The sequence below is a fragment of the Aquila chrysaetos genome, chromosome 12 (assembly GCF_900496995.4).
Source record: "Aquila chrysaetos chrysaetos chromosome 12, bAquChr1.4, whole genome shotgun sequence".
Lineage (NCBI taxonomy): Eukaryota > Metazoa > Chordata > Aves > Accipitriformes > Accipitridae > Aquila > Aquila chrysaetos.
The window spans coordinates 10,551,855-10,577,868 of NC_044015.1; the positions used below are offsets into that span (position 1 = coordinate 10,551,855).

General features: G+C 48.0%; 1 protein-coding gene across 1 annotated transcript; it reads left to right on the plus strand.

Moving 5' to 3' along the window:
* The first annotated feature begins 623 nt into the window (after window positions 1–623).
* LOC115349061 (quinone oxidoreductase-like protein 2) lies at window positions 624–18,281 on the plus strand. Its single transcript, XM_030032761.1, is given in 11 exon segments — window positions 624–1,010; window positions 1,248–1,316; window positions 13,539–13,650; window positions 15,189–15,310; window positions 16,638–16,723; window positions 16,725–16,819; window positions 16,958–16,973; window positions 17,308–17,396; window positions 17,399–17,430; window positions 17,433–17,519; window positions 18,213–18,281. Coding segments are annotated over 11 exon segments (1,164 nt in total).
* Window positions 18,282–26,014: the final 7,733 nt, after the last annotated feature.

The window sequence follows — 26,014 nt, forward strand, 5'->3', positions numbered from 1 at the left end:
CCCTTACCGTAGACGCGGACCCAGCCCTGCTGCTGGCAGACCGACTCCAGCAGGACGCGGTCCAGCGCGCCGCCCGCCGCCGCCTCCAGCTCCTCCGAGCCCAGCTCCGGCTCCGCGAACGCCTCCGCCGCCCAGGCCGCCGGCTCGCCCGTCGCTACGGGGGGGGGCCTCCATGCTGAGGCGGGGAGGCGGCGGGGGGGAACGGGACGGACGAGGCACCGCCGCCCGCCCGCCCGCCCGCGCTGCGCCCCGGCCGCGCCGCGCCTCGCTTCGCCTCAGTGCGCGCCGCGGCGCGACTCCATCCCTCCCTCCGTCCCTCCCTTCCCCGCCCCTCGGCCCCGCCGCCGCCCCCCGCCCCCCTGCGTCAGCGCGGGAGGAGGCGGCGGCCGCTGCCGGCCCGCTCCAGCGCCCGGCGGCGGTGGCGGTCCCGCCGCGCCCTGAGCGCCGGCGGCATCCCGGGCGAACAGGCGCGAGCAGTGGCGGGCCGAGCACCCGCGCGGACGGAGCAGGCGGTGGACGGCGGGGCTCGGCCAGGCCAGAGTAATCGGCCGCCGAGGCAATGAGCCGGGACCCCCCCCCCCCCGCCGCCCCTGCCCTGAGGGAGAGGGGGGCGGTGGCGGGAGATGGCGGGCGGCGCTGGGCCGGCCGTAGCCCTTCCTCCCCCTCAGGGGAGCGGGCAGCGCTCTCCCCCGGCCCCTGCATCGCCACCCCGTGCCCGCCTCCTGCCCAGGACCGCTTCCCCACGCGGGGCTTCTCGTCCTGGCCCCCGAGGGGATTCATCCCGGCCTCTGAGGGGGTTCAAAATGGCCCCCGAGTGGGTTTCACCTCAGGCCCGGCAGGCCGGCCCCGCCGCCGCCGCCCCGGTGCCCACCCTCCTTGCTGGCGCTCCGCGCCGCAGGGGTTCACCTCCCCGGTTGGAGCCGGCCTCGGGGCGGGGGGGGGCGGGAAAGGCGGCCGGGAGCGGAGTTTGTGTCATGGTGGAAGCATCCCAAAGAAGCAAAAATCAGGGGGTAAGGCCGCTGGGGGTCTGCTGGGGGGTTTGTGCCACATGCATCTCAGAACGGGCCTTTCTCCGACCTGCCAATAACATCACAGGAATGCGAAGATGATGGGTTTAGTCTCAAAAAGCAGTATGAGATGGGCTTGCCTGGGTTCAGACCCTTTGTCAGCATTCACATTGCACTTCAGGGCATGCCTAATCGAGACTGTTAAATGTTTCATGCGCTTACACTGTCCGTTTCTTCCAGGTACATGGGAAGGAGATGCACTGGGGAGAAAGGAGGACAACTGGCTTGATTAAAATAGGAGATTTGCGGGTTGGTTTGTTCTGAATGCCTGTTTACTGACCTCCCCAAGTACACCGGGTTTTCATTGTCTGTTTTGGTTTTTGGCGAAGCTCCCGGTGCTTAAGGTTCTTGCTCTTTAAATATCCAGTATAAAATAGCTGAATATAGCGTGCATCCCACAGTGTCTTTTAAATCACGGTCTTGTAACTTGAATTTTCAGGGATGGTGGGCAAGGGCCTTCAGTTTGCTTTGGGTTCCGTCTCTGTAATCTTCTTGGTCTGAGTTGGCGCCTGTCCATGATCAATACAAACTGGGTAAATTCATCCAAGCGCGTAGATTCAGTGATTATCTCCATGGTGCATAGAGGATTTAGCAAATCGGCCATCTCCTCAACATTTCTCACTGAAAGCTAAAGCTTAGCATGGGCTGTCCCTAAAGGCTCATCTCTGTACACAACTTCTGTATTAGTATAAAGGGACTAACGTTTTTTTCTTTATTGAAACAGCTATTGCATTAGCATGGACCTATAGCATTATACTGCCATAAAGCTGCTTTAAACTAGATACGGCTCCCCCACTTTCTAACCATGCTCTATGTCACCTTGTTTTATTTTGCACTACAACAGAATAAGAGGGTTCACGCAGCGAGTTACTGCGGCTCTGCTGAAGAGCAGTAACTTCCCTCTGAAGGGGCTATAACTCGCTAAGCTCTGCAGCTTGGCAGGTTGCGATCAGCTGCCCGAACCTGAAGGTTTGTCTTGGGAGTTCCCAAAAGTTCCTCTTGGGTGCTGAGGACTTGCAAAGTGGCAGCAAACGATGCCCTCCTCCTGATCCAACTGGATTGGAGTACCCCCATACTGGTATGGTTCTTTCTGTGATGGAAGATGTATTAACTATTTCAATGGAGAAAGAAAAAGTCCTGCCAGCCCTATGATTAATTGATGAAACCTCATTTCCTGTGGGTTTCTGTCTCATGCTTGACTGAGAGCTTGACCTGAATCTTGCCCTACAATTGGGTCATTCTCTACCCAGTTGGGAGCCCTCTTTTCTGAAACGGGATGAGTTCGCGTGGCAGTTTTTCCGTTGTATGGTGGGAATATGCACCCTGCTGCGATTTCCAAGCTGAGATTGAAAACAAAGAAACCTGCAAAATGTTTGGTTGTTTCGTGATCGGCAGCACTGGTGTAGCCTGGTTTCCTACAGATTTACGTCTCAGTGTTGATCCCCTGGTATCTAGCAGAGGGTGGACACCCTCAGTGGAGAGGCTTGTAGGATCACCCCACTTTACCTTGCTGCCAGTTTTCATTATTCCTGCAGGGATTTAATTAGCTCTTGGACCTTTATCCCTCTGTTTGTTTTGTTTGAAACAGACCAGCGAGATCAACGCTTCTTGAGGCTGTAGAAGGTGAGGCACAGGATCAGGGGAAAAGAGAGATCCTGTGAGCTTGATGGCGTCAGCCTCAATTGTCTGGGAAATGAGGATTTTTAAATTACCCTTATAACCAAGAAGAGTTAAACCAGGCTGAAATCTGGCAAGGATTCATCCCTCCATCACTGTGACAGGCACGGGGCAATTCTGCACAGTTCTGCACAGAAGCAGCACAGCTGGGACACCCAGTAAGCTCTCCTGGCTCCTTGCTGCCCCAAAATATGCTCTGCATCATGGTTTCCAAAGGACTGGGAGCTGAGGGCGTGCAGGCTAGTCCTTTCAGAGCAGGCATCTGCATAAATTGCCATAATAATACCTTAAAGCAGTAGGAAAACCTATTTTTCCCTCCTACGTTCTCTCTACCCCTGCTCATTCCCACTGCTGCTGATAATATAATGACGTACATATTCTCCAAGCTTATCATTTAGTGGCCACAATCCAATAAACTCTTAAGGTTTTCCCCTCCTACTCTCCCCACAGCCCCCTTCTTGCTATCAACCTTCCAGAGACTTTTCCGTCCCTCACACAAGCGTTGGGTCTTTACCTGCTGCAGCTGCAGGCAGCTTCCACAAGCAGCTGCAGGGGGAAAGGGGGATGAAGTTGCTTTGAGAAAGAGGAGCTGGCGTGTTGCGAGGGAAGGATGTGGCTGCTGAGCTACTGCCAAAAGGGGAATAGTGGAGTTTTAAAAAAGCTGCTGCACAATCCTGGGACGACAATTACACAGGAGCGGTGCAAGACACAAGCAACTGGTTCCCATCAAGTGAGGACAGGTTTTATCTGCAAGTATGATGAAGCCATCCTAACAGCAAGGTCTGGAACAACTGGATAGTGAGATTTCTGAAATTCACACAGTAGCAGAAAACAAAATCCATTCTCGTGCCTTTATTTGTGGAGTTTGGTGCAATATAAACAATAATAAAGAGCCGAGATGACTAAAGTAGGAAGGCTGGTTTTGCAGGCATGACAGTAGCAAAAATAGACATATTTTATAAATAAAGATCTCCTGGAAATCAGAGACTCCTGAGTTTCATGCTCATCAGCTCAGCTGTTCTGGCTGGGGGTCTTCTCCGCCAGTAGTGCACAGGGGATTTATGCAGGCATAAATGAGCAGTAATATAAGCACATGCATGAAATTCCCTTCGTGTAAAACAGCCCCATTAGTTGATCTACTCATGGCTGTCATGTTAACCCACAGGCCCTAGTTAAATTAGGTCTGGAGGTTTACTCAGAATAGGTTAAATCAAAGCGTTTGAAGAGAGCTGCATGTGTATTTCCATTAAGCCAAAGACTGTATGTGTTGTAGAAGAAATTGAACTACATCAGTCTGACTTGAGAAAATAAAGCTTTTGAGCTGAGCTTCTTCCAGGAGAACGAATTCATGTCTTCAGGAGTGAGCAAGTCTCACTTCAGTAATCTTATCTCAAAAAAGGGTGATAACGAAATGAGAACAGACATGGAGGAGGTTGGTAAGGACAGCGGAAGTGATGGGATAGATACCATATGAGGAGGAAAAACTAGAAAAATGAAGAGACTCCAGTTTGGAAGAACAAAACCTTGGGGCAAGTGCAGAGAAGTCTGAAGAGGTCAGAGAGGTCTGGTACAGACCTGGAATTATTTTTCCCTGTTCCTCACAACACGAGAGCGAAGGAGCATGGAGAGAAATGTTCAGGAGCCAGGTCTAAAGCAGACAAAAGGAAGTACTTTTTCACACAACACACAATTACATTGTGGAACTTATTGCCACAGGATGTCATGGAGGCCAAAAGTATAAATGAATTCAAAAAAAGGATTAGACAAATTCATGCAACCTCCGGCTCAGGAAGTCTCTCAACTGCTGATTACCGGGAGCCAGGAGGGTATGCCGGAGGAAGGATCACTTTATACTCTCCCTCTTCCGATATCCCTTCCTAAGAATCTGCAGCTGGCCACAGCCAGGCGCTGGTTATTGCCCAAGGTGAACATTTATTCTGAGCCAGCCTGGCAATGCTTATATCCTCCTGGTAACTCCCTATGGATGGAGCTTTAGGGACCAGAGGCCTCTCCTGGCCAGATACGGGACTGACCCCTAATTTTGTTACCTCCAGCCCGACGCGGTCCCAGCAAAGTCCATTGTGGCCACCTTTTGCTGATTTAGGCTGGTGTAATTGAGGCCAGATTGAGCTCTGAAACCTTCGGAGAGACTCTTCCGCTTTCCCTGCCCCTGGGATTAAGCGCTGAAATCTCTGTGCTAAAACCTTCTTTGAACGGGGATGGCAGATAATGCACAAACTGATTAAAAAAACCCCAGTGCTAGGGAAAGTTAAATATTAAAGAGCCAAGGCCCAGTTTTAACTGCTGCTGCCGTCCCTCCTTCATCTCATGCCAACTGCCTCCAGGATACATATGCTGACACTGAATTTCTACCTAACAAAAGCGGCTGCAGCATGGGCTTTAAACTCAGGCCGTTAATGCCAAGATAGGAAGCAGAAAAATAGAACAAAGGCAGCGAGGGGCTCCTCCGGCTTGCACCCGCTCTGACCATGCCCAATCCATCCCTGCAGCATCGCAGGGTGGCTACCCCGGCACCCCCTGTGCCAGCAGAGCATTTTGCTCCTTCAGTGTTTCCTTTGACTTCCCAGTGTTAGTAGGTCTGAAATATTTTGCTGCCTGCTTAGCCCTGTTGTAACTAAACTATAATTTTCACTAGTGGAGAAGAGGGATTTCAGAGAAACATCTGGTCTCGTTTCATCAGGATAACAGCTCTGTCTCTATTTATACACACGCCAGGATTGTTGTAGCTCTCAGCTGTTCTTCACTCGACATCTCCTTTCAAGCCATAACGTCCCACTCCGTTGGGGCAGGCAGCAGGTCGAGGCCAGCCTGCTGCAACGTGAAACAAAAACCGGTCCTAAAAATGGGGACTTGTGAGAACTTGTCCTCTCAACACTTGGCGCTTGCTGTCTGCTGGGCTGGTGACAATGTGCCTCGATGGACAGGGTTGCTCCTGTCCTTCCATCCTGGTGGAGAGAAAATGGGGAAAACCTGTCCGACTAGGAAAATAATAGCAATTTGCTCAGTAATCCCGGAGATTTTGCTGGTTGGGGATCAGGGCTGAAATGAGCTAACCTCATCAGTCTGAATAAGCTGACCTCAGTAGTCTGAATCTTCCTCTGAAATCCAAGTTGTGGATTTCAGAAGAAAATTCAGACCATTGAGAAGAGACCGGCTGGCCCCAGCTCTTCTCTACAAGGTGTTAACAAATTAGTGGTGGCCCTGCAGAGACATGGGAGGGTCAGAGACTCCGCTTGGGAAGGCAGTATGTCCACCTTAATTCACCACAGGGGCAAAAAACCCGCTCTGCTGCCTCCACTCCAGGACTCACGAGACATCACATCTCATTCGGCATGTTGAAAGAACCCTCAAGTCAAACAGCTGAGTACCTGGAAAATTACCAGATCGCACGTTCAGCAGCACAAGTCACTGTATAAAATGAACTCTCATCTCCTGAATGGTGATGGTGTGTAGGTTGGCATTAATCATCTCGAGAAAGTCTACCCAATGCCCTGCTTTTCCCTCAAATGGGCTGTTCCTCTCCTCACATCCCGGTCCACTTCTAGCCCTGCGTACCCCCAAAACATAGCTATTTTAGCATCACTCCCTCTCTTCATTTCAGGAGATCTGGACTATTTATTAACACCACTACAAAAGGAGGAGCCACTCAGAGACACAGATTTTTGTAACCCCAATGAGACCAGCATTTTCAGATGCTACTATTGATTGTACTGAGGTTGCGAACTCCCTGGACCAGGATTGAATTTCACCCTGTGTTTGTACCGTCTGGTGGGATCCTGCCCCTTCAATATACTACTTCAAAATACTATTCTCAGCAGTGACCTGAGGTTGGGTAGTTCAATATTTGTTTACTCAGCTCGGGTCTAATTTTCACATGGGCTTGTTAATCCAAATCCACCTGAACGCAACAGAAAGGGCCACTCCTGCATATTGCATGAACCAGGCAGAAACGTGCACCCTTCCCAAAACACCACCCTTTAGGAGCAACTCTTGAGGAAGGAAATGTGACTCAGTCTTGAGAGAACATGGTCCAAATATAAACCCTGGTGATTCTGTGGACACTTTGGGGTGGAGGGGTGACCATTTGAGCCCTTGTGAGCTCTTCACTTCGACGACTCTTCTGTTTGGGAATTTTTTTTTTTCCCTCATTTAAATCAGTCACTTTGCAGCACATTGAGTACCTTTGCAAAATGTGTCAGAAGTGCACCAAACCATCCAATTTCTGTCTAATTGCTGAGAAATGTTCTCTCACCCTGAGCAAAACTATGCAAAGAGGACTAAGCGAGCAGCTTGAGACAACAGCACCTTATCCTGCCAACGGGATGCTCTTAACAATGAAATCTGTCTTCATCCCATTCCCTATATGAACAGCAAATGTGAAGGCATGTGCAGCACTGATTTTTTTTTTTTCGCCTTCCATGGGATTCGGGGAACAGGGAAATGAAGAAAGGCTGGTGCTGGAATATGAAGTTCTGATTTTGGATATATTTTCTTTGGGCCCTGGGGTGTGAGGACTGGACACAAAGCTTGAGGAATGGCTGGATGTGGCCTTGCTAGGGCACTTGAAGTCTGATCAAAGGCACTCACTCACAAGTTGGTGCAGAGCCCCTGTTAAAGAAGGTGGAGGTTCCTCTCTGTCTGCTGGAGATGCTCAAATCCTCTGCTCTGGCAACATGTTCCCTCACCTTGCAGGTCAGGAATATCCAGATGCAAAAAATCCTTCAGCTTGTCAAAAGCAGTCAGCTGGCTTTAAAGCCCAAATGACTCATGGTTTTTTATTTTTAATTTCTGTTTTTCATAGTCTGCTGCTGCCCGTACTTCAAAACAAAATAACCAGCCTCCAGCAACCTTCAGAACAGATCTGTAAAACTCTCCAACTGACTCTAACAAGCGAAGGCAAGACTGTGACAAACCTGCTGGCTTTCTCTTCACAGACTGGATCATCTTCAGGGAGCGCAGAACTGGCGTTTAAAAATGTAGCCTTTGAACTGGTCCTTTTTTTGTGATAAAGCTGGTCCCCAGGACATTGGGGAGGTGACAACAGCAAAGGCTGTGATGAGTCAGTGCAGAGGAGGCTGTGGGATGGACATGGGGTCAGTGAAAGGGTACGTTTACTGGACTGTGCTCAGCCAAAAAGGTTTGGGTTTTATCTTTGGGCAAGAAATGAGGCCAACAAGGAAGGAATGATTTATTTGTCCCTATTTTTCTTGTCAGACTCCAGGTTAGATCACTTGGCTGGAACTTTGAGAAAAGAATGATCGCTAGATTTATCTACCTCTCTAGGAATACAGGCTTCTTTTTCTGGGCTGCCTATATTATTAATTTATCCAACTTCTTTCTGCTAATTTTCATTCTGCATTGACCAAACAGACGGGTTCCCTTCCTTTGCTATCGTGACCAGAGACAGACGCAAATGAATAGGCACTTGTGCTCTGTTGTGTGGTTACCTAGAGAGGCGGCTGTTTGCAAACAAAGCCTGTACCAGGACACAAATAGCCACATTTGGTGTAGCCTGGAGATGCACTTCATTAAAAATACTGCCGTGGGGTCCCCCACGCTGCCCTTCAACATTTATTATTGGAGCTGAGTGTGGCGGGTGTGGCAGCATCCACCAAAGCAGAACTGATCAAGAGCGCTATAAGATGCTGACATTTCAGAAGAAAGGAGGAGCAAAACGTATTAGCTCTCCTCCTCTCCCCTCCCAATTCTCTAACCTATTGTTCCTTTAGATGTTTGAATAAATAAAGGAAAAAACACTGCTCCGGAGCACAAAGCAGCTGTTTCATAACAGCTCATGTACATGCAAATACAATGTCTGTCTTTATCCCCTGTCCTGTGAGCAGACCCAGATAGTTGATACACATTACCTTGCACCACAAACAGTAGTTGCTTGTGGTTTCACAGGGGCTGGATGCCAGTTTGAGGAATTTCCTTGTGGACCACATGGAAGCAGTGAGTGTAGCTGCCAGCTCTCAAAGCCAAGTCCAGCCCTGTCTCCCACAGGGAGGGCACCTGCAAAGATGTTGCGATGAAGATGCATCCCTGGATGTCACCTGTAATCCTCCTGGGAGCAGAGCCCCATAGGGTTGATGGTCATGGTGGGGCGTGGTCCAGGACTAGGCATCATGGTGACACGACTAAGATACCAGCGTAGTTGTTGTAGACTCAGTCCCTGTTAAAAATACAGAGATCATTAAAGCTACATGCCTGTGCTTGTCCTGGTTTAAGCTGCATTTAAGATAAAATGTAGGAATCCCAGAGTTAGGTTGTACAAAAGAAAACTGAGTCTGAGAACAAGAATTGCCTTGTGATGGAAAATGGCTGCGCTGGTCACAGTAGCCCTTCAGCCCAAGGAGTGCAACCAGGATTTAGGGTTGCAGGGAGGAGTTTCACGACATTGGAGTAGTACAGAGGCAGAGCAAAAACCATAAAAACAAGTCAAGCACTTCAGAACACCTGAACAGAAATGAACACAAGGTTATAACCACATGACAATAATAACAGCCACAATCCGAGCAATGATGTAGCTTTGCATTTCTGAGCAGCATTCTCTCCTGAGGAGAAGGTCTAGCCTTCCTTGGTTACCATGTGAGCCTCAGGTCTCAATCCCCCTGCTTTTGTTTTGCCTGCCAGAGTCTCTGGATGGATTTGGTGCTCTCTTGCACTGGGTGTTAGTACTTGGGTATTTATTAAGAGATGGGCAACAACATCCTTCCAGGAGTCATACCTGCTGCTCACGCTGTGCCTGCGTGGCATTTGGGGCATTGGATGTTCTACCTCAGTCAATTAAAAGTATACCAGGATAAAAATACTGCCATTTCCTTTCTGCTTTGCCAGGAATAAAGCATGCGTTTGGAGTGCAGATGACAGCAGTGCCATCCATGCAGGAGAGGAGAGACTCCTGAAGGTGTCGAGCAGACAGGAGCAACGCTCAGCGGCTGCAGCACAGGGAGAAGGCAAGCAGCATAGGATGGTACCACTTTTACAGTCCCTATTCTGCCCTTAATTACGAGCTTAAGTGATGGCTAATAAAGATGATCCAAAACAAATAAATTGAGCTGCTGCTCTAATTAAGCGGCTTTTGCTGCGTGCAATGAGCCAGACCCATCTGTGTCATAGTTCAGCAGAAGCCAGGAGGGTTTCACGAGGGATTCATTTGAATTGCATCTGAACTGCTTCGAGGAGGAAAATGCAGCGCTGACCATCTTGTTTCCTATGCTGCTAGCCAAGAAACACTGGTCCATTCCCCAGACAGTCATCCTGGGCAGGGGCACTGTCATTTACATACATTTCATTTGATTGCATCTGCCTTTATAGCAAGTTCATTAACGTGAGACTTTCCCTGGCTTATGGGAGGGAAGCTTGAAGCTGTTGGGAAGCAGTGATTGTATTTCTGGCCAGATAATAATACAACAATAACGCTTCATGTCTGTGCCCCTGGTTTTTAAACCAGCCCCATACAGCAGAGACAAGAAGTGATTACTACTGGACACATGCTTATTTGATGGATGAAATGAGCTGATAGACTCCCCTTGGCAAATTGCAGCAAAAGGCTTTTCAGATCATCCACTTCATCTCACAGGTAGGGGCTGATGCCTGGGAAGGGCAGAAGCAAAGGACAGTATATATTGAGAGCGCCCATGCTGTGACTGCCCTGCAGATATACAGCTTTAATTTCAGGAGCCTGAACTCCCAAACTGCAGCTAATGCTCCTGCAAGCATCTGCTCTCCAGACATGCACTGCCCAGTCATCTCTGCAGGTACAGTCCAAAATGTTTAGGGCTCCCTGTGCATGAGTGCAAATTTTTGTCACTATAACACACCAGGACTAGTGGTCATGACCCCAGTAAGAAAGGCACTGTCTTCCTTAGCTATTAAAATACCATTTATTGAAGATAATACTAGAAGGAAAAAGGGGAGAGCATAGAAAAATCTCACATGCATTCAGATGCAGGGCACTGTTTTGCAGCATCAGCTGGACCTCCGATCAGGGCTCAGCACCCTGCACAGATCCCATCCATTAGTCCCGTCGCTGACACATTGGTCTTTAGAGCTCTTGCAGGATTTTATTAGAAGAAACCAACTCCGTTTCTCATCCCAAGTGCCAAAGAAAAGGGTGGTCACACACAAACATGCTGCTTCACTTGAAGATAAAGACAAGGACATGCAGGTGGTGTGATTGCTGGTGCCAAGCAGGGGCTGCCTCCAAAACGATTAGCCAGCAAAGTTTACCCCATGCCAAGGGATATGCGTGGCACAACATGGGCTGGACAGCTGTGTTGTATGTGTGGCACAGCACAGCCCTGTGCCTTCACAGGGTAACTGCTACATGGATCAGTAACTGCTGGACATACCATGGTCTTCCTCTTAGGGTCATAACTGCAACAAATAGCCACACTGATTTCTCCAAACCCAACTTTCTTGTGTCATACTCCCTCCCCTACATACCTTCCCATCTCCCTTCCAGACAGAGTTATTATAAGATGTTTCAGCCCAAGTAGCACATTATTTTCTCTGAAAATACTTTTCTCTGAAAATCATGAGCAAACAGCAGTGCAGCTTTGGAGCAGGAGATTCCCCGAGGGGAAGGGAAGAGCTTGTGGTTAAACCATGGGATGAAGAGTCAGCAGATCAGGGTTTCTCATCCCCTGGCTCTGTGAGCTTTGACTCACCCCATGGCCCTGTGCGGTTCATGCATTTTCAGTTTCCCCATCTGGAAAACCGGTGTGATGACACACTGCAATGGCAGCACACAGCATTTTATAGCTGCTGGGAACCACCATGTGCTCCTGCAAAGGCACACTCTCTCACTGCAAAAAAAAAAAAAAAAAAAAAAAAAAAAAAAAAAAAAAAAATCGAGATTTCAGGATGTAAAATGCTCCTCTGCAAGGTTTTCTGCTGGTGTGGTTCACTGGAGCTGCGAAGGTCTACTTAGATATTTAAATATTTACCCAGCATTTAAATATTTACCCAATATTGAAAGCGTCAGTCAGCACTTGACACCCAGTCTCCTTGGGATGCACAGCCACATGGGCGGCTGTGCCCCAGGGAGCTGTTGCTGCCCGACTGCCAAGGACTGCAGGGACCCTGCTGCCTCCCCAGCCACCCCGAGGTGGGATGGAGCACAGGGGGGCCTGGAAGGCCCTGAGGCACCCTTTCTTTTTCTCCATCCCCATTTCTCCATCCTCTCCTGTCTCCCATTCAGCACCCACTGTCTCCCACAGGCCTGCTTGCAGCTCAGCCACAGGAGAGGGCCTCCTTTGCTTCCCCCCAAGCCCAGCACTGAAGATCTTTGCTCCCACACCACCTTGCTGGAGCATCCATGAGATACTCCTTGGCTTTAGCTGGGAGGGCTTTATGAAACACTGCCCTGGTGAGAGGATGGTACAGGGTAATACCTCCTGCAGGCTCTTGTGTTTCAGGATGGGAATCCTGGGACAAACCTCCTGGAGAGGAGGTGCTCAGGGCTACCAAGCCAGCAAAGTCCCTGATCAAGTCATGTTCCTCAGGGGAGCTTGTACCTGCCCTGCCTGGTCTGCTCTCGTCTCCAGGATCTGTTCCTCTGCTTCCCTCTTTCAGCTCCAATCATCTGCTTCAGCACCTTCTTCTCTTTGGATCTCTCCTGCTGTCCTTTTCCCCTCTGCAGGCACTGTTGCCAGTGGAGGGGCCACCAGCTTCATGGAGAAAGCCCTGCTCTGCAAGTTTGACAGTATCTCCAGTCCCTCCCAACTTGCTCTGCCCTGTCCATTTGCCCTGAAACCCTCCGCAACACAAGGGGCTGCCTCTTTTTGTAGTATTTGGGCAACACCTTACAACATCATAAGCCCTGCTTTCAAATCAGCCCCTTAAATGCTACTTTAGCAAGAACAATAGAGTCACCTCTCCTCACCGACATCTCCCCAGGCTCTTTAAAGAGGGTCTTTACCTCCCTTTTACAAGTGTGGATGCTGAACTTACACAAGTGACTTGGACAAGATCTTCAGGCAGAGAAGCAGCAGCAGAGCTGGAAGATCTCCTAAGTCCCATCCCAGTGAAGTTGGCTAAGAACAGGACATAAAAACAGACAAAGGTTTTGTGCAGGTTGCGAAAGGTATAGAAGACAGAAGGAAAGAGGAAGGTTAAATCCAGGATGCAAGGCAGCATGATGTTCAGTTCTCATCCCCCTCCCACATGTCACTTCCAGTATCTGCCAGCCCATCCCAATGTACACCCCTACCATGGTGGTAGAGTGTTCATTACATATTTGCCATGTCCTTGAAAGAGCAGAGCTCTCAAAAGCATGGGTTTTTATTTTCCCCAATTATTTGCACTGGGTGCAAATGATGACAAGCTTAAAATCCACAGGACCTCATGTACCTGCACCAAGGAGATAAAATCCACAGAATTCTCCTGTAATAATCGACACAGACTGAAAGAATAAACATCCCAACTTGAAGTATAGCACAAAACTGTCGTAGCACAGTAGGTACTCCTCAATGCACACTGTCCATTTTCCACCAGGTCCCATGTGACCACATCCTAGGGGAAAATCCACACAGCCACAGCAAAAACAGTTGCTGTCCCTGGTTTCATCTGCTTGAGGCTGTGACCCCATGACTTAGAGAGCACCAGTGTCTTCTGAGAGATGGGACAGCACAGTGGTCAGTGTGGCAACAGGAGAGATCAGGATTTGGTTATTCCAACTTTGCTGTAGACTCAGGGCAGGGTCTCTAAAACTCTTCTGCTGCTGTAAGATGGGAGGGAGTTAATGTTTTGTCCCCTTCTCTCTTGCAGGTCCCAGTGGGTGTCCATTACTGCAGGCTAAATTTTGCTGGTATCTTGGCCTGCCAGGGACTGTATCTGGAAAACCATGCTCTTCCCTTCACTCCTGGTGAGAAGGTGACTGGTCTGTGCAGAAAGCGTAGTGTGACTAAAATGAACTAAAGTATTAAATTCTCCTTGGGAAATGAAGGCCGCTGCAGGTAAAGCAGAGGCTCACTTAAGGCATCATCTTAAAGCCAAGACAACCACTGCATTTTAACATCCTTTCTGAAAATACTCAATGTAAAATATTTTGCATTTTCAAGGTAGCCTGCAAAAGAGCACTCATGCTAGTCTGGGGAGAGCTACAGTAAATATTAAGCTTATCTGAAAGCTAAGAAAACCAAAGCATAGACAGGTTTGGGGCAGGGCTGGGTTCTTTTGTCCAAAGCCTAGAGCTCCTCAGTGCTGTAATAATTCACACAAGCATGTGAGACGGCCTAGCATTGTGGGTAGGCATACCACCCTGGCACCCTTCAGCCTGGTGTGGACACAGGGACTGTTCCCCTGCTGAAGGCACATCCTCACCCCTCCCAAAAACCCCCTCTGGCCCTCACAGCCCTGCATCTTTCAATGCACAGGCGATGCTTGTGTGGTCCTTCTCACGCTAAGCCCTTCAGGCTGAGGCATCTCCTTTGGCTTTGCCAGTCCAGGAGAGTTGCATCTTGTGCCTTGATCATAATTCTGAAGTCCAAAGGCAAGAAAATATCTCCTTTCCTCTGCAAAAACATACCAATATTCCCAATTAAAAGAAATCCCTACCTAGTTAAGCAAGAGTTTGCTGTCTGCTGAGCTGATGCTGCCATCTTCTGCCCACCTGGTGCTTTGCTGCTGTAAACTTCCCCAGCCCTCGGCCCAGGGACCTGCCCATGTGCAAGGTAAAGATAAGAAAAATGCAGGAATGTAAGTATTTAGGAATGGCTTCATGGCCCCTCATCGGTCACTGTGAGTGGAGATCCAGATGTGTGTCATGGAGGTTGTCCTCTTCAAGCCTTTGCGGTTGTCGATACGAGGGAGGGGTGCTGAGCTCTGCTGGACAGAAAAGGCATAGGCTCTGCGTGAGAAATCACATTCAAAAGATGAAGGGGGTAAACACATGCAGTTAGTGCAATTGCTAAGTGGACTGTTATTAGATACAGCTTGAGCTGCTCACGGTTCTTCCTGAAAACACAGGTAGGTCAAAAGTTTAATTCGGAGAGAACAGCAGGACTGCGTGACTTCTCCCCTGACACCCATCCAGTAAGGGTTTTTTTTTGGCAGGGATACAGAGTAATTGGTGTGACTGGCACTAAAGCTATGGCAGCAGAGTGCATCACTGATTAGAAGGTAAGGATACAGAGCACTTGTTTTCCAAAATTGCAAAAGACTTTTGTCTCTTTGTTCGGGGCTTTAGTTCTGCCAGGACCACTGCCTTGCAACCCTCTGATTACTTTTTTCCCTTCCCTGGGCACCACTGGCAGAGTGGGATACTTGGGGGGACTTTTTCCAAACAGCAGGCTGTTAAAAGATGTAAAAACTGTTAAAACAAACCTTTTCACATACCATGCCCCCATGATGCCTCACCACGGGTTCAGTTCAGCAGAGCTTCAGCCCCATCCTTCCTTGGGATTACTTGTGTTGCAGGTCTTTGTACGCAGATGCCGTGGCACATCCCTGAAGGTGTTGTACGAGGACATGGTGGCATTGCCAACCACCTACAGCACAACCTTACTGGTTCTCGACCACAGGGCATGGCTTCAGCTGGGGTAAGTGGCAGCTCAGAGGGCAGCACACGAAGCACAATTCCAAACCTGGACATCTCAGTTGTCAAAAATGTTGGGGCATGTTGGCTTTTCTATACACACCTGTATAAGCTGGGGTAGATCATTTCAGGTTTGTGCCTTGATTTTCCCTCCCTCCAAGTCGGGGGAAAGTATGCAGATCTGATGGAGGTGAGGATTGCACAGCATCCAGGTGGGATGTAGCCAGCAAGAGATGTGGTCAGCAGCCCCGACGTCTTGAATTTCAACAGTATTAAGTTGTCAGAGCCTGCAGGAAAAGCAACTCTTATAAACTACATATACACAGATACAGCACGAGCTTTAAAACTGTTCAACATGAACTTTTCTACAAAGAATTTGATGTCCCTGGTAAACCTGTTCAGCACTGAGAGACTTTATAAACCACAGGCCACATGCAGTGGTGAATCCATTCCCCATTCCTCTTACTGGGAAGTGTCCTGAGCAGGCAACATTGCATAGCTGTCTCACCAAAGGCGAGCTTGCTGTCCATGTGCATCTCTCCTGATGGGGCTCTAGGGCAGCAGCTCTGGTTTGGAGGAGCAGGGTCATACCTCTGTGCCTGGACTAGGGAGCTGTAGTGGGGGATGGCTGTAACTCACTGGATTTTCAGTAGCAGGAGAAATGCCGAGTTCTCCGCTCCTCTGAAACATGGAAACATCACTAGACAAAGCCATAGAGATTAAGCAACTTCCTGATGTTCATAGAGAGACAACACCACAGGTGGGGACAGCCTACAGAAATCATGTCTACACCTCAATTCATGCAATCCTCCTCCCCCTGCCCCCCAGCGGAGGCAATTACATGGTCTGTCTGAACAGTACAGGAGTGACATTTTGTCTACAGCCTGGAGTTAATGTACTTCTGCTTGTAAAGTCAGCTGGCAAACGCTGATCCTCGCTTAGCAGATCATTTCACTTTGCAACATCAAAGCTTTGTGCTGGGCCAGAGCCAGCAGCACCTTAGGTTCAGCTGAGCCAGGTGAGGGGACAGACCTCCTTTCCAGAGGCACTCCTTGAACGGCTGTGGTACCCAGCACATCCCTGATGGTGGGGGGATTCTTGTGGCCTGGAAACATATTGTCCCTTTTGGAAATCAATGACATGTTTTTCTGCTGTGCCATATACATGTACACATCTTAAACACATACAGAGAAAGACTTGGGTCACTGGCTCCAGCTTTCGATTTGCTATAAATAAAATAAAAAAGAAATGTACCTCCAGCCTGAGATGCTCTGTGCTTCTCTGAACAGAGCAGATTTCACACTGGGTGGTGCATTTTCCTTTGGTCTCAGGTGATAGTGACAACTGGAAGCAACCCCAAATACAAGCTGGCTCTGAAGAGCGGCACAAGCCATGGCATGAACTACAGCCAGAGCAGACAAAGAGGAGGTGAAGAAGCTCACAAGTAGCAGAGGGGTCAATGTGACCATCGAGGCCATCAGCAGGGACATCTTCAATGCAGCTCTGCAAAGATGCACTGAAATAAAAGCCCTGCCTTGCTCTGCCTTATAACAAACCTGTGCAAGCACAGGTGATGCTGTTGACCTGTTTAAGGGTTTTTGCTGACCTTTGGGGGAAGGTTAAGCAAACCCATTGGGCTGTGTTTGCAGAGATGCAGCCAAGGGGAGGCTGTTTTAGGATCCAGATGCAGCCGACCACCTCCCAGGGTCAATGCTTGTGCCTAAGCGCCCTGTGCACACAGAGGGGGTGTGGGTAGGACAGGACCTTGGCTTGTTGCCCCCCCCCCCCCTTTTTTTTTTTTTTTAAAGTTTTAAAGTACATTCTTTGAAAACCAATACTAAAGTACAACAGCCCAGCCCAGAGCTTTTCATACCTGAAAGCTCAGCACCCACAGCTCTTCAGCCCTCCTGAGAACACAAGTGCTGGCTCAAGACAAGGTGCGAGACCTCTGTAGATCTATCTTCTTTCCTCCCTGTCCTTGCAGGTTGGCACGGGGAGCAGGATTACGGGGATGGATTTTGCTGGAGGAAAAACCCCCTCAATTCCCACTAATCTGCTGCTTCTAACAAATGTGTCTGCAATGGGAGCATACTGAGTCTGTACCAGGAAGATGATTTCCCCATTTTTTTTCTTCCACTATCTCCTCCATTCCCCAGCATTGCCAGGAGGGAAATATCCATCCTCATGTTGGAGCACTCTTCAAACTGAAAGAGGTAAGCATGGAGCAGATTCCTCAGGATTATTTTTGCAAAGCTTTTTTTGTAGATAGAAACAGATTTTTATGTGCAGTTAGGCCCCTGGCACAGGAGCCTCCAGAGTCCTGCTTCTCTAAGAAACAAAAATATTAAATCAAGAAATCCCATTTTCCCCTCACCCTTTTTAATCTTCTTTCATTGGGTTTGATCCAGGGAGTCATTAACTCGTGGTTCAGTACTGCAAGGCCAGGATTGCAATGTGCTCAATGGCAAAGTCATATAAAAACTGCTCGCTTACATACCAAAGAGTTTGTGTTCTTAAAGAATAATGTGCTGGGATAATATTTTAGAAGTGAATTAGTGGATCCTGATGTGCCTTCATTTGCATTTCCCCCCCTGAGCACCTCTGAAGGTGTTCAAAACACTTTTTTTTTTTCCTCATTTGATAGTATTTTAATCCTTAAGTAATGGCTCAATTCCTCAGAAATATTTACATAGCCACCATTCAGCACATTCAGGGACATAAGGCAGAGGAATATCCAGGAGCTGGTCTGATCCTGAGTTATTTCAATCCCAGCAGTTGATCCCAGGGATGGAAAGCCCAGACTCAGATGCAGGCTTCTCCCATGCATCCTCATTCTGCCCCTCCCTTCCCTGCAAAGCCCTGCCCTGATGGCCATCACCTAAATACCTGTGGCTTTGAGTTTGCAGGTAAATGAAGCATCCAACCATGTGCTCCAGCACAAGGCCACAGGAAAGGTCATCATCTCCATGAAGTAAATGTGCAGTTTCCCCAGGACTCAGCCTCCCACTCTTTCCCTGCCCTGAAGAGGAGACTCCCCAAGCTCCCACCCCAACAGTGGACAAGCCAAATGAGTCAGGGACACAACTTGGTTATGGTGGCTTAAGAAGTCGCTGCATGTCAGCTGAACTGGGGTAGCTGTTGATGGCTGTGTGCTTTTAGCCTGTCCCCTTTCTGGGCTTAACCACCAGCTGGAAAGGCTCCTGCCAAGGCTGAGAGCTCTGCAGCCCAAGTCAGAGGGGGAAACTTTTGCAGCCGCCACCCAGTTGTGTGGCTGATGCTTTGCTTCATGCCTTCGCACAGGGGACCCTATAGTTCTGTCAAGGATTTCTTGCTGTATAGTAAATCAGAGGATCCCTCAGCATCAAGCATACCTGGCAAGTGTCCTCTATCACCACAGCTGCAGGAGCAGTAGTTTTGACCAGGTTGCCTGGCCTCCCAAAATCTTGAATAAATTTACACAGCACTCAAAATCTGACCCCACAACATTTCCCTGTGGTAGAGTCACATGTGTAGTCCAGGCATTAAGCTCACTTCTCACACAGCTTGTCCAACTTCATCAGTAGGTTATTGACCACTTTTCCCTTATTGACAACAACCTAATGTCATGTGTTTGCTGTGGTTATTGGTTACAGGAGCAGAGGAAAGTAGCTCACTTGCAGCTTCTTTTTACAGTTTGAGCTGTACAAAGAGCAACTGAAGCTAATCAGGGTCCCACCGATCTCCATTTGGGAGCCACTGCTGTAGGACATTAGAGCAGAGCCCTACCAGGCACCCAATTAGCAGCTTGACAGAAAGGTCTGATCTGAAATGAGGACCAAAATAAGACAGACATGGGTGGATGGATAAAGGTTTGCATATATGTTTTGAACAAGGAATGAAGTCCCTGACCCATCCTGCCTCCAGCAGTGACCAGCAAGGAAGGGAGACTGCTCTACTGCCTGCCTTTCACCTTGGCCACCTGTGTCCCCAGGCATTTCTGCCTGGGTAGGGGGAGTGTGCTCTTGACCCTGCATCAGTCCAGCTTGGTCCCAGGAGGGGTGATTACAGATACCATTACCTTCATAAGCATCACTGCAAACAAAAGGAACCTGAAACTCTGGTAACAAGCTGGCTACACTCTTTGAAGCTTAACGAGAGAGACTTGAACTCCAATGAACTGTGGAGACAGAATAGTCGAACCATTTCATGTGACAATACTTAAATTTGTCTGTGCTGTGCCCTACTGTTCCAGCATTGCATAGACTGGCTACACAAGCCACTTTAGCATTGCCTCTGATTACAAAGTGCTTCCTCTGCTGCAATACCCTCCTGGCAGCAACTCCAGTCCTGCTTTGCAGTGCCTTAGACCCTAGAGAAAGTCATTTAACTCTCATCCATCCTTTAAAAGCTTTGCAAATTCATCACCTTAAGCACACCTTCTCATTGAAGAAGAAAAGAAGTGGGGTTTTAGCTTATTTCACTGGTAATAGCAGAAAATGGCCTATTGCAGCAAAGAATTTGTCCAAATAAGCTGTGAGCCATAGCTGTCCTGTGGATAACATCCAGCTCATTTTAGTGTCCTGGAAGCACTCTACAAGTATCTGCTATTGAAGCATCACTGTACTTTCGGTAAATGCCCTGCTTAAAGATAGCAGTCAGCATAGACCACTGAACAATGGTTTCATTTTATATGTTCAAGCTATCCCCTAAAGTTATTGACAACACCTTAGGTTAGCAGTCTGGTGGTGATAAAGTAGTTAGTGTGGTGGTGGAAGAGCAGGACCCTTACCCTGTTGTACCCACTAGGCTTCCAGCAGTATTTAAGGACTTTGATACATTACACCTAGATTACTACATTTATTAGTCTTCAATCATTACCCTTCCATCAGTTTGCTTTGTTGAAATAGTATCTTTGATGTCTTCAGGTCACACCACAGGAGGTTCCACAGTTTAGTTATGCACTATACATACAGAAAACCTAAAGAAACTGATTTTAAGTCTACCCAACAGTATTTTTTTAATATATGTCACAATTACAACAAGTCCCTCACCACTGAGTGCTGCTTACCTCTGTCACATCTTCTCTTGATCTTCCTTTGCCCAAGTAGAAGAACCTTCAGGTCTTTAGAGACCCCAATACCTTACAGCCTTGCCTCTTCAAGAACAAGGAAGCCTTTCAAAGGCTTATGTTCTTTTCTCACAAGTATTTGTTTTTGAAAAAATAATAAGCATCTTTATTATCTTGTAGCTCTGAATCATTTTTTCAGGTTCTAGCCTCTATTTCTTGACCTGATACACAGCTTCAAAAATGATTTCACCCTATAGCTCCTTATGCTTCTCCAGCAGCTAGCCCTACAATAGAACCACCCTTTCCTGCTCCACCTCCCCATAAGTCCTTACTGGGCCTCTGAGTGCCTTAATAAGCTTTAGTGGCCCTGACTGGCCTCACCTGAGCATCCCCACCCATGGGCCTGGAGCCCTATGTAAGCTCAGTCTGGGGGCTTTACTTCTTTTTTGAGCTGTATTGTAGGAGTACTAATCTGTAGCTCAGTATAGCCAGGCTAGCCTTAGACCCTGCTGCTCTAGATCTAGCCAAGTGTGTTTGACCTGGGTACTTCCTCTGAACCTGACTCTGAGCTGTGGGCTGACTGGCCACCTGGACTTAAGATCTATCTCATCCCTACAGAGGTACCTAATGCCTGGACCTGGGGGCTTTCAACACTCTTCCCTCTAGGTTCTCCAGTACCTAGAGGAGGTTAAACATCTTTTGTTACTTGTTTTTATACCCTAGCGTTAGCAGTTGATTGTTGCTCTTGCTGAAGATCTTCTGCCATCCAGGTGGTTCCTGTATGAATGACAGTTTTCCTGGAGCAGCACTGTTCCGTTGTCCCCGTGTCTTCCCTTTGCAGCAGGAGCTGTGGTAGTGCTGGGCTTTCCCTTGCAATGGCTCTGTGGGGCCTGTTGCCCCTCTGCACCCACATCTAGGTGGAGGGTGGCACCCTTGGGACTTGTTTCCCATGTGACCTTCTACAGCCTGGTCCTGGCACCCTACACTGAAGCTCCCAGGTGCTGCGAGAAGGTTGTGCATCCCACCCACCCTTCATTCAGCCGACCTTATGGGTGTCAACAAGCTGGTCAGGCCAGTGGTGGGTATCTGCTACTGTTTGCTGAGTAATTTGATCTTGTTTTCTCCTGAATAGATGCTTGTTATCCTCACACTGGGGTAGCTGAGCAATTTGGGAAAGGAACATGGTGTTTGCCAGGGTATATCACATCTCTGCTAGGTAGAGTTACGTGAGGGGGGGAAAAAATTGTGTCTACCCACAGGGTGTTGCTTTTTTCAGGAACTGTGAAGGATTTCTTCAGCTCTTCAAAATGTCTGGAGTTTTAGTACTTACAATCAGCAAAAATTGGAGCGGAATATCAACGGAACACAGCTTTCAAAAACTCATTTTCTTTTTCCTTTCAAGCTGACAGTAGGATTTTAAGAAAAACTTTGAATAATGGATACACTTTTGAATAATAGATGTTTCACAGCCGAAGTCCCTTGACTTTTCTCTCTGTGCCTGAATGAGAAGCCTTTTAATTGCACAATACGTGGAGAGGAGGTACAAAACACTTTGTGTCTTGTGCTGCTGATTAACTGATGCATACGCTCCCATTAAACATTCAGAGAGGGGTAAGTGTATCCCAGCCCGAAGCTGTATGTTATGCACGTTGGGTTTTTATCAGCTAAGGATCTGGCATGAGATGTTTTGCGTTTTTCCTTGTCTCTGTCATGGCTGCTTGTAATTTTCCTTTTTTTTTTTTTGTGGTTTGGATCTTTCCTGCTTCTAGGGAGGTGTTCTTCCACGTGAAGAGTATGCACCTTATGCTCTGAGCTCATGCGATGTGGTACGAGGTCACCTTGTGAAGCAAAGCAGCCTCCTGAGCTTAGATCATGGGACAAACTTTTAAATAGGGTTTTCCAAAATACATGGTGAAAGAGTTGCACTGGTGTCTGTGCCAGACTGGTTGCTGTGCCGTGGTGTGATGGTGAATCTATAATGCATGGAACAATTTGAGTCCCCTGCAAATCAGTTGCATGGGATGCAGGGAGGGGAATTAGCAAGAACAGCAGTGGTATGGGTCTTCCCTGCTCTTATTCTAGCATGCTGCTGTCTGTCCCTGGAGCTGGCTCTTCTCCAAGTTAATTCAGCTGTCATGAAAGTTTAACTCTGCGGAAGGGAAAAGACAAGCCACTGTGCCCCTGAAAAATTTAAAGGGTGGGTTTGGGGTCAATGTGGGTTTTTTTTTGGTACTCTTTGTCCTCAGTTTCCCCAGTTCTTGGTGTGGTGCCCAGCACTTTGAGTGAACCCAGACGGGCTCAGCCAAACGAAACCCTGCTGTGTTGGTACTTCTCTAACTTTTGTCTGCACAAAACCCCCTTAAAACAAGAAGCTATGATCCCATCAGTTCCCCAGTTTTCTTTCCAAGCACAAATCCAGCCCAGGGACCAAGCCTCAATGAATAAATGCTGCTGGAGCCTGGCTCTGTCCTGCTCTCAGCCAACTGCGGGGGAGTGGAGGCTCATCTTTTATAGAGAAATCCTGCTAGTTTGGACTATTTTGACATTAGACCACAGAAGACCTATGGAGGCAGCTTGTTGGGGTGGCACAGAGGGTCCTCTGGGCTCCCTGATATCAGGCTTTTCCCTTTCATTTAGAGGTTTTTGGTGATCCTTACCCCCACACACCATGGGAAGCTGCCGGCCAGGTTTCTGGCTTTAAGCAGAGCTCGTTTTCTCTCAATTTTGCAGCTTCTTGCCTTAGAGGACAACTGCAATTTAGTTTTATTTCGCAAAATTTGACATGACTTGAGACTGTGATTTACTGGCCTTGAAGGATATGGTATATGTAACCGTGGAGGGCATAAGTGGCTTTTCATGGTAGAGGAGTCATAAATTGAGATGAGAAAAAATGAGGGAAACATTACTGTCCAACTTTACAAGGTAGCACTAAGAACAGGACACAGCGAAGCCATCTGTAACTGTCAAGGGTCTTTATTGTCCCTGTGTGTAATAAAGCTCCTGAATGAGACCCATGGTCTCAAATATGAAGGCAACCAACATTCTAGTGTCTGAAAAGACACAAGATGGCAATCTTTTCAAAAGGACACCCTGGAATATCTCGGGGCTAAAGATTTCCAAGCTATCAGCTTTCCTTGCTGCAATGCTTGCTGGAGACCCTGGGAAAGGGTTTGTGTCCAGCTCGCTCCCTCCGTGGCCACCAGTAAAGGAACCTGAAGGTGTGTGAGGTGAGGTGGAAATCTCTGAGGGCATCAGCACAAGCAGGGCTGGTAGTCCTGGCCGCATGTTCCGATCCAGACAAGAGCTCAGCATTCCTCCCCTGCTTATTCATGGTGCATATCCTGTGAGGTGCAGCAGTTGTAGCTGCTGGTGTTTCTTCTGGGGCTTGTTTTGACATCTGCATCCCCCTCTTTGCCTTCTGTCTCATCCATATCTTCCAACGGACACAGATCCAGAGGAACATTTCATATAGCAAGGAGATTTTAGACAAGGAAGAATAACCTCCTCTTGGTTTTTTTGCTTAATGCCACAAAAATAGCTTCAGAATTTGTCTCACTTAAAAATTAATTTTCCCTGGTTGAGCAGGGGGTGCTGTGGGGCGGGTGGAAGAATTACCTTTGCTTGGTTTTCAGCATTTGCCCAGCAAATATTTCCAGGCCTCTTGGTTTTATATGTTAATTTGCAGCTTAAAGGTTGTAACACATTGCAATGTGGCAAGGCGACAGGGGCGGTGTGACAGTTTCCAGGCTGCTTGTGCTCATTTTATCTGCAAATGGTTGAATTTGCAATGTGTAATGATCTCTGTAAGGCAGTTAGCAGTGAGATAAACATCAATTTTATGGCTGGGAAAACATAAGGGGTGTTGCACAGAAAAACGAGAGGACCTGAATACTGAAAGATCTCTGACCTCCTCAATGCGGTTGGGTTTAGCTCTTGCATTCCGTTGGCCATCGTGCATCCCAATCCCTTCCCATGGTGTGTTGAGCTAGGTGAGATGCCATGGCAGAGCCTGCCACAATGGGATGCAGGAGCAGCGTGGCCTTTCCTTTAGGGGTGAGAGATGCAAGTAGCAAGGACTTAGTATTCACAGCCAAGAGTTAAGAGCTTTTGCTGAAGTGGGAATGAAGTAAGGCGAAGACTTCAAAGTTTTTTGGGGCTTGCTTTGTAATAGGAGCTCATGCAGAAGGCTGGAGTTACCTTTCTCTTGCAGCCAGGCTAGGGACATGTACAGCACTCTGTACAGATGTGCTTTGATTTTCACAGCTTTGTTTCTTCATTGGGTAAGATGTGGCTTTTTCTTAATTTGCTGTATGCCTCTGGAATGCAATTAATATTCTTGCCTAAGTCTCAGAAAATTAATAGGCATGTCTGGATGTTGCTGAACATGACTGTGTATGTGCGAGGGGGTGATGGGAGGGATGGCTCAGTCCCTCAAAGCTGGAAACAACCTAATTTGGGGAAAAAAGGTGCAAAACCATCGGTGAAAAGCTAAGTATGTGAACTGACTACAGGAAAATGGCAAGTGGTGCCATGCTGGCTGGATCAAATCCACACGATGGTGCTAACGCAGCGGCTGCAGGTGGGAGCAGACATGATCTCAGCTGCTTTAGGAGCCACTACTTTCCTCCCACAGGGATGTCCCTGGCCTGGGAAGGCCCCAAATGCCACCCCCAGCTAGAGCAGGAGCTCTTCCCACGCCTTCCTTGTCAGCCTGGGAGGGGTGATAAAGGTAATTAGTTAATTAGCTGCTGTTGAGACTGATTGACGATGAGGGCTCTCCCCATGCTGGTGCAGTTGCTCAGCCTGCCTGGGAACCTGAGCCCCAGGGTTTCCTGGGTGTTCTTTGTTTTCTTGGTCTGTGTAACATATAATATACTGTCAAATCTCTTGAACACCAGCAGCGTGTTCAGGGCTGGTTTTTTCATTGTATAGAATCTTTAAGATAGGTTTTCACGTTCTGTGTAGCTCATTTACTACTTGTATTTCTTCCCCGCAGATGTGATGAGATGAGTTGGTTTCAATTTTTTTCTCTTGACTCTAGCCAGCCCTTTCAAACTCCCCTGCAATGTGACATGACGCTTAAGACATGTCTATAAAAAAGTGTGTATATGCCTCTCTCTCATTTCTAGGGGGCTAAAGCTCAGAGGTGAACAAAGCTTCCTATTGATACCATTTAAAAAAAATAATAATCTAATCTCAGAAACAATTAGAAACAACATAAATCACCTAAAAATAGCATCAGGTGCTGAAGCCACCTGGATTTCTCCTCTTAGGTTACAAAGATTTCTAATGAGGCTTGGCTAATTATTTTCACCCGTTGGGTTTGGCGGGGGGGGGAACGGGGGACGGGACACTGGCCTGAGTGTCCAGGGCTGGCTGTGAGCAGAGCCCCAATGTGCTGTGCAGACACCCGGAGGGGGTGAAGAAAAATGTTTTCCACCTAATCGTGTTACTGTGACAACAGCAGTGAAACCTTTTAAAGCGGAAAAATACGATTTCTTAAAGAGATATTGCTGTCCCTTCAGCTCTGTCTGACAAGTGCTATCTGTAGCGTGTGCTGCCTGCTTTGCAATAGTCCTGAAAGGTCAATGGCAGTCCTATGGCACAGAGTTTGGATTTCCAAGAAAGCTATGAATCCTTTTAAAATAGAAATTTCTTGGC